The following is an 8,521-nucleotide window of genomic DNA, read 5'->3' as shown; positions in this document are numbered from 1 at the left end:
GAGGTTTAGGTTAGATGTTAGGAAGAAATTCTTTACAGAGAGGGTAATCAGGCATTGGAACGGCCTACCCAGAGAGGTGGTGGATTCACCATCCCTGGAGGTTTTTAAGCAGAGATTGGATGTGGCCCTTAGTGCCATGCTATAGTAATTGGAGTTGGATCAGGGGTTGGACTTGATGATCTTGGAGGTTTTTTCCAACCCAGTCTATTCTATGATTCTATGATTCTATTGCCCACTGTGGGGTAGAAGGACACAAACCCCAAAATCCCAAATTTTGGGGGGACGAAACGGCCAAAAATTCCCTTTCCCGCCCCTCCCACAACGCATGCGCTAGGCCGCCATTCCGTACAGCTCCGCCCCGCATTGCACATGCGCTGCTCTCCTCCCTCAGAGAGCGCCGCCATTACCGCGTGTCCGTACGGCACGCAGTGCTGGAACACCGCCGGCCGCCCACGCAGAGCGCGGCCGTTCCCGCCCGCCCGTACAACGCAGAACCCCCGTTACACCAGCGCGGGCCGTTCGCGAGACCCAGCGAGGGCCACCGCCCCCGCTCCCGCCCGCCCGCCATTGCCGCCCTCACGGGGCCGCCCCCCCCTTATTGCGCAGGCGTGGCTCGGGCGCCCCCTGGCGGGCGGCGCCGCCGCCTCTCCCGGCGTGCCCCGCGCGCGCCACACAAAGGGACGCGCAGGGGGGAAATGGCGGCGGCGACCGCAGCGGCCTCGCAGAGCACCCCCGGCAAAATGGAGCCCCCGGCGGCCCCCGCGGCCTCCGCGGCGCCTCCGCCCGCGCCCAACGGGGCGACCGGCGCGGGGGGGCCGCCCCCCAAGAGGTAGGGAGCGGCGGGAGGGCGCGGCGGCCTCCCCGCGCTCGGGCCCGGCCTGAGGGAGGGGGGGAGGCGGGAACCGGGCCCGGCGTGGCCGCTGCTGGTTCGGGGCTCCTGAAGGGGATCCAGGCGGTGTTTTATCCCTGAAAGCGCTTCTGGAGGAGCCGCTGCTCGCCGGGCTCGTCCCCGTCCCGTTCGGGAGGAGTTTCCGCCCGCTTTGAGCGGAGTTAAAGTGGCCGCGGGGCGAACTGGCGGTGCCGGAGGGGGTGCGGGCGGTGTTTAAGTTAATTCCTTTTGTGCTCTCCCGCAGTTTTGGGGGTGATTCACCCGTGAGGCGGCTCAGGAGCGAGAATACCTCGAGGGGGAGAGTTTAAGGTGGTGCCGGGAAGGGGGTTACACAATCCTCGTGGCGAGGGAACGCTGCGGGAATTTCAACAAAAATTGTAGTTCTGGGGTGAAAAAAAAACCCTTAGTTGCCTCTCAATTCCTTCTGTTGCTGCTCAAGGAAAAATTTCACTTTAAAAAGCTGCTTTTGAGGCCAGATCCTTGGAATAAAGGGCATTTTTGGCTCCGCGTGGAGGAGAAGCAGGAGGTGGAACCTCTTGTGCTCTTTGAGCCCCGTTGCAGATTTGAGGCTGTGGGTTTTGGTTTGGCGGGGAGGAAGATCTGGAAAAATAGGTGTGGAAAAAATATATTGGGGGAAAATAAGAACGTTTTAGAGCAGTTCAAGACCAGGAATGTAATCTCAATTTAAGGAATAACTATAAAAAAGAGCTCTTACCACTAAATTTGGTGTTATTCTGGGGGTTTTGTCTCTTTAGGGATGAAATGGAAGGGTTGGAGTTGGAATTTCTGCCCCAGAATTTCAGGTTTTTAAGTTGAGAAAACGCTCAGCACAGGCAGGTTTTAGAGTCTTCTTTTATTTTTACTTGATGTGTCCTCCTGAATTCTTTCTGAAGGTGTTTTTGGGCATCTTCTCACCCAGAGAACAAGGAGATTAATTGGATTGGTGAAGGGAATTATGGAAGGCTGAGCCTGAAACATTTAATTTGTTAAACCCTCCGTCCTGAGGGGCTGGAACTTTTCTTCTTCCCTGGGAGAGTGGGGAGGGGCTGGGATGGAATTCCCAGAGAAGCTGGGAGTGTCCAAGGTTGGAGAAGGGAAGAATCCAGGGAGACCTTGGAGCTCCTTCCAGGGCCTGAAGGGGCTCCGGGAGAGCTGGAGAGGGACTGGGGACAAGGGATGGAGGGGCAGGACACAGGGAATGGCTTCCAAGTGAAATTTAGATGGGATATTGAGAAGGAATTCTCCCTGTGAGGGTGGGAAGGCCCTGGGACGGATTTTTTTCCAGAGGATCCAGAAGTTTTGACGGAGTTTTGAAGTCCCTGCCCGTCGGGGAGATGTGCTTTGCCTTCAGCCCCAGGGCAGGGCTGGAACGGGATCCTCTTTGAGCTCCTCCCAACCCCAACCATTCCACGTTTCCCTTTCATTTTGGGACTGTGCCAACTCCATCCCAGAGGGGATCCATGTGCTCACTCTCCCCCTTTTTCCTTGCAGCGAAGGGGAGAGACCAGCCCAGAACGAGAAGAGGAAGGAGAAGGGCGTGAAGAGGGGCGGGAACCGCTTCGAGCCCTACGCCAACCCCGCCAGGAGGTACCGAGCCTTCATCACCAACATCCCCTTCGACGTCAAGTGGCAGTCCCTGAAGGACCTGGTCAAAGAGAAAGGTAAAGTGCTCCTCAGGTGGCCCCAGGGATGTCTTGTCCTCCCTGTGCCCGACTTCCCGCAGCTCTGGGTGGACTGAGCGGTGATTTAGGGTTTTGGAGGAGGTTCTTCCGTGGCTGTTGCACAATATCCGTCCCTGGCAGCTTTCCAGGGGGATGTTCCTGTGCGGGCATGTTGGCAGTGCAGCTGCTGGGGCTTCAGCCCAGGCTTTAGGAGGATTTTCCTTAGGCCTTGCTCAGATTTTTAGCCTCCCTTTCCTTGGAGCATTTTTTTTCTTTTTTTTTGGAGCGTTCCAGGTGGTCCTTTCCTGGTCTGGTGTGCGGAGATCCCCGAACTCGGGGTGATTTTGGAGGCTCAGTTCTCAAGGGCCATTCGGGCTCAGTTTCACTGTATTGAAGGGTGACCTGCAAAAAAAAAAAAAAAAGAGCCATCAGGGTTTTTTTTGTGCTTTGGCATGTGCTGCAGGGCTTTGGGAGCTGCCTCTGGTGGCCTCAGCACCTTCATCTCTTGAGGAAGATGAGGAGATCGAGCCGAGGGCTCAGGTGGTGACAAGTCTAATTTGGTGTTATGGCTCGAAGCTCAAGCCCGGCTTCCTAGTTCTCAAGTCACCTCGGAAATGAGGGAGGAGTGGCAAGAAAATCCTTGGCTTCTCCAACATTTAATTGTCTCCAAACAAGTTCGGAGCAAGCAGCACTTTCAATCCAGAGTCATGGTAGCGATCAGCGTTCACTTGTGCTTGAACTGGGCAAGGATTGAGAGTTCATGACGTGTTCAAGGTGTGGCCTGATGAAGGGGAAAACAAATTTCCAAAGGGTTCTAAAATGTCTGTCTTTGGAGGCCAAAGGGAACCGAGTGTGTCGGGACTGGAAACCTTGGGAAGCTCCGGGATCAGGGGCTGGCTGAGACCCACCAGTGTGGTTTTCTTTAATGCCAACAACAGCAGCCTCTGAGGCTGCTTGGGCAGGCCCTGATTCTGGAGGGTCCCTGCTGCCTCTTGGCTCCAGCAGATCCATCGGTTCTCCGGAGAATCCGGACGTGGAGATGTCTTAATTTCAAGTGCTTTTGTTGAATTCCGTTCCAAGTGTCTTGTGGTTTCTCTCCAGATGGAAAAAAGTCCGGGGTGAGCTTGTTCTTCCCTGCCTTGCTGTTCAGCTGCTCATTCCAGCAGATCCTTCCCTAGGGGCACCGGTGAAGCCTCTTCCTTCTGCCTGCAGGGCTCCAACTGGGAAGCATTTCCTGGTTTTTGGGACTGCCTGCCCAACCCCACCGGTTCGGCTTTGCCCTGGAGTTGGGATTCATTCCAACCTCCCTCAGTCCCAAGAACCAGGAACGTGCCCGTGGAAAAACCTGACCCGTTGAGTGCCAACCATTCCCAGGCTTGTTTTGTTTTGTTCTGTTGTGTTGTTTTTTTTTTTCCTTGTTTATTTATTTTACTTTTTGTTTGGGAGGGGGAGCAGGTGAAACTGTTTTTTTTTTTTGGCCAGCCCTGGGTGTTTCAGGGCTGCTCCAGCTGGGAGCAGCAGGTTGGAGGTGGGAGGAGCTCCAACCTGGTGGTTTGTGGCAGTAAGTATTGGGTTAGGAGACAAAACCTGGTGGTGGCCAGGCTGCCAAAGGTGCCATCTCTCTCTCTCTCTCCCTCCCTCTCTCTTTCTCTCTCCCAATGCCTTGGATCAGGCATTCCAGGGTATTTGTTGGTGGAACTCAATTACAGGTATGCAGAGGGAATGTTGGTAACGGAACAGAAAACCAAAAAAAAAAAAAGTGTTCTTGGTTGCAACTCCCCCTTTTTGTTTTTAATTTCTGGCTGAACTGAGGTGATCAGGTGGTTGAAGGGCTTCTGGATGGCAGGAATTCTCCATGGAGAAGGAGTCTGATTATAAAGGTGGTTGGATGCGAATGACATCACATGGGAATGTTTCATGGATGCCACGTCAGCAAAACCAGCTGGTGTTCGAATCCCAGGTATTTTAGGAAATAAAAGAGAATTTTGTGGATTAAAAACCTTCTTCCTGCCCCAAGGAGAGGGGCTGACTGTAAAATGAGGCAATAGCTGTGCCATCCTGTCTGGATAATTTAATATCCGTAATTTTGATGGTTTTTTGGACACCATAAACAACCAGCCCAGGCCACGCTCGGTGCCACCTCCCTGGAAGGACAGGACATTAAATTCCCTGTGCTGCCTTCTCCCCGAATTTCCAGGGATTCTGGGGAGCTTTTTGGCCTCCTGCAGGTGGAACTGGTGCCTCTGGGGGGCAGGGACTGGGAGCACTGGTGTCACTCCAGTGCCAACATCCCTGGCTTCAGTGCCCGGGATTCTGCTCCCAGACCAACATTTTAGGGAGGCAAAGAATAAGGAATGTCCAAAGGCTGTTCCACATCTGCCCTGTTCCCCCTTTCCCATCTTTCCAAGGAGCTTTTCACTCCTTTTCCATCCTTCCTGGGCTCTTCAAGAGCCAAAAATCACCCCCCCCCCCCCTTTTCTGGGTCTTCTGGTGCCAAAGGGGACATTTCCCTTCCCCATCTGTCAGATTGCTGACTCTTCCCTGTCTCTGCTTTGGGAGGGATGTTTTCCTTCTCCCCTTTTAACCAAAGCTCTGTAAATAAAGCACATAAAAAGTGTGTTTCTCTTCTCCCCCTGTGACTTTTTAGGGGTTTCCTGGCAGGAATTTTCAGCTGGAGGAGCAGTGGCCAGCTCTGCATTTTTTCACGTTGAAGCTTTTTGATCCTCTTCAAAAATATTCTCCTAATTCTTTACTTCAGACATCCAGACAATTTTAATCCACGTTTAGAGCCTTCCTTTCCCTAGTTAATATTTCCTTTTGGCCCCCCTTGGCCAAAGAAAAAGGTGGGATATAAACCATTCCCCCCTTCTCTGATTTCTGTGCTTGCTCGGACTTCCCTCTCTGCACCTTTCACACCTCTCAGAGCTTCTTTGAGTTGTCTCAAATCCTTAAATTGCCCAACTTTGAAGATTTTTTGAAGTTGATATTTATATCCCAGCTGGTTGTCCTGGTGAATTCCCAGCAAAATCTTCAGGCTCAGGTGAAATCCATCCAAGCCAGGCCTCAGGTCTCTCTGGGAACCTCCTTTCCTGAGCTTCCTGAACGGTCACTGCCCAGATTTTGGAATTCTGCCAGCCCAGCCTGGCTGGAAAAATCCTCATTTGCTGTTGCTGCTCGACTTTGGGAAGTGGTTGGAAAGTTTAGAAGGGGATAAAAAGCTTAAAAGATCAGAAGTTGAAAAGTTTTGCCTCTCTGGCTGTGGCAGCAATTCCTGCTCCAGCCTCTCGAGGAAAAGTTTGGAAACTCAGCATTTCCAAGTGGGAGGTTTAAATAAATAAATAAATAAATAAATAAATAAATCACACAGCCTGCTCTGCCTTAAGTCTTAAAGACACGTTAATTATCCTGGCAGTGACTTAAAACCAGGATTTTCTGGAAGTTCCTGCTCTTTTCCCTTCAAAAAACTTCCTTTGCCAACCTCTCCTGGCAGAACCGAATCTTTGCCCGTGTTTTCAGGTGGGAAAAAAAAAAAAAAGGACATTTTTATTGCACTTGTTCTGTCCTCTGGACTTTGGCTTGGATCCTGAGGATTGTGGCACTCCCCTTTCCCTGCTTTTCCTTAAATTGGGCTCTTCAGGAAGTTCAGATGAGCCTTGGAAGGGAAAAATGCTCCTTCAGGTCGGATATTTAGATTTAATCTCCAAGGCTCGAAGGTGAAGCCCCTGAGCAGAACTGGCATGTCCTGGATTTTCCAAGGGACTCCTGGAATTCTCGTGGTTCCCACTCAGGGATTGGTTAGCACAGGAGATGTTCCATTGTGTTTTATACATCCAGGCTTGGCAAACTCCCTTGGGAATTGTTTGTGTGGATCTGAAGGAAGAACTGCAGGTGAATCCCGGGAATGGCTGAGAGAGAAGAGCCCTCAATCCGAGGGCTCTGGATCTTCTTGGGAGCAAAACCACAGAATTCCAGCTCAGAGTGGTTTGGTCCTGTAGGTCCCCTCCCTGGGAAGAATTTGTTGTCTTAATCCCTAAATTGTGGAATCCATCCTTGCTCCCAAGTTGGGTCGGACTTGGCTGCTGCTCTTGATGGCTGGCGACAGAATCCCATGGGAATGCTGGGATTCCAACACCCCCCCACCTCTGGATCAGCCCAGGAGGGCTTGTTCCCCACCACAGCCCTTGGGATTGGACTGTGTGATCTCATCCTGGATTGTGGAATGGAATTCCTGCCATTGGGCTGGATATCAGCAAGGATTTACTGTGGATTGGAAAGGGATGCTCTGGTAGAACCCTTTCAGAGGGACTTGTCAGCCCCTTCCAGCCTCCAGCGTTATCCCAAAAAAACACCTCCCTGCTCCCTGGCTGGAATGCTGGCACTGCTAAATCATTCTTGAAAATAAGAAATGGAGATGAAAAAAAAAGAATAAATCAGCGGTTTCCCGAAGCATTCCTTTATTTCCCAATTTTAAGAGAAGCCTTCCAGGTTTCTGTTAGTTTTCTATGATTATTTTAAATATAGGATATCTAATATGATTAATATTCTATATTTAGAGGATAAATTGCTGGCCCTGTGGGAGGTCAGGCTGAACACCTCCTTCTGTCCCTTGGGAGACTCCACTCCTTGCCTAAATTATCCTTTAATCCTCCCACTGGGGTGGTGGTTTCCCACAGACACAACATCCCACCTTCCAGACAACACAACTTGGGAGTCCTCCTGTGTTAAATTTTACGCCCAGGACTTCTAAAACCAGTTACAAAAAGCTATAAAAAAACCCCCACGTGTTTTCACCCACCCTTCTGTGTGCCAGTCCCTTCAAAGGCAGCAGCCACTTGGGTAGTTGGATCCTGCAGGTCCGTGTGGAATCAAAAGGCAATCCCAATCCCCTGGGGAAAGGTGCAGCTGGAGTTTTCCAGGGAGTTTTTGCCTCTTGCTGTTGACAGTTTTGGTGTTTTTTTTGTCTTGAGAGTTAAAAGTTAATTATTGCATCTAAAAATGGACTTTAATTAAAAATCTTGCAATAAATGGTCCCTTGGTTCAGAGCGAGTCCTTTTAGGGAGTTTTTTCCCCTCGGGATTCCAAGCTCAAACAAATCCCTCGTTCACGGCAGACGAGCTGGAACGGTGAGGTGAAGGAAACTCCTTCCTGCAGCCTTTCCCAAGGGTTTGGATCGCCTCAGGTGGGCACCAAAGATCCAGAGGAACCCCAGCCTGTGTGGAAAAAACACCTCAGGGAGAGGAGGAAGAACCAAGAACACGTCGGGAAGCGCTCGGAATCCTTTCCTGCATACCTGTAATTGCAGTCTGGAGAAACATGGAGTGTTTCTGGGCTTTTCTTATAAGGCAGAGGCTCCATACCTGGTTGTTGATTGTTCTAAATTCCCATTGTTTTCTTGGCTTTTCTCCCTTGGTATATGTGTCGTCTGGAATCTGATTTGTAGTTGGTGAGGTAACATACGTGGAGCTCTTAATGGACGCTGAAGGAAAGTCAAGGGTAAGTGTTCTGAGAGAATTTCTTCTGTGGATTTTCTACCTGACCCAAAAATAACAAACACCAAAAACGCACATGCACACACCATCGTTATCTCCGTGTGGTGGTGGTGGTGGTGGCGTGGAAAAGGCAGCCAGGGAGGCGCGGAATGTGGATGTGGAAGCGGCCAGAATTCCGGCAGAGGGGAGGAGGTTGGGCTGGGTTCTCGGAGGTTTTCCCCGCGGTCAGTTGGCGTTGGCTGTTGGATTTTCCCCCTCTTTTTTTTTCCCCCCTTTTTTCCCCCCCCCCACCCCGTCCTCCTTCCCCCTGGAGCCCAGTGGCAGGTGGATTAGGAGAGAGAGAGCGAGCGGGAATATTTTCTCTCCGTGGCTTGGAAAACTCGAGCGGTTTTGGCTGCATTTGGAAAAGCGGGAAAGTGGTAAAATTCCACACGTGGCTGGGCCAGCAGAGCGAGGTCAAACCCCCCCCCTCTCGTAAGCCC

The 8,521-nt window shown here is 51.4% G+C and overlaps 1 protein-coding gene across 4 annotated transcripts in view; it reads left to right on the top strand.

The window, feature by feature from the left end:
* The first annotated feature begins 675 nt into the window (after positions 1-675).
* The window catches only part of HNRNPM (heterogeneous nuclear ribonucleoprotein M), a 20,206-nt gene continuing 12,360 nt past the window's right edge, over positions 676-8,521 (top strand). For 2 of the 4 annotated variants that reach the window (XM_027908730.1, XM_027908731.1), the window contains exons 1-3: positions 677-829; positions 2,381-2,550; positions 7,991-8,043. In XM_027908730.1, the coding sequence (XP_027764531.1) occupies positions 696-829; positions 2,381-2,550; positions 7,991-8,043 (357 nt within the window). In that variant the 5' untranslated portion in view covers positions 677-695. Of the gene's footprint in view, positions 830-2,380; positions 2,551-7,990; positions 8,044-8,521 lie in introns of those variants that run through there. The other 2 variants (XM_027908729.1, XM_027908734.1) reach the window with 2 other exon arrangements.

The sequence above is a fragment of the Empidonax traillii genome, unplaced genomic scaffold, assembly GCF_003031625.1.
Source record: "Empidonax traillii isolate 1590-97213 ecotype Southwest subspecies unplaced genomic scaffold, ASM303162v1 scaffold1824:size59532, whole genome shotgun sequence".
Classification (NCBI taxonomy): Eukaryota; Metazoa; Chordata; class Aves; order Passeriformes; family Tyrannidae; genus Empidonax; species Empidonax traillii.
This window is presented reverse-complemented; position numbering and strand designations above follow the sequence as displayed.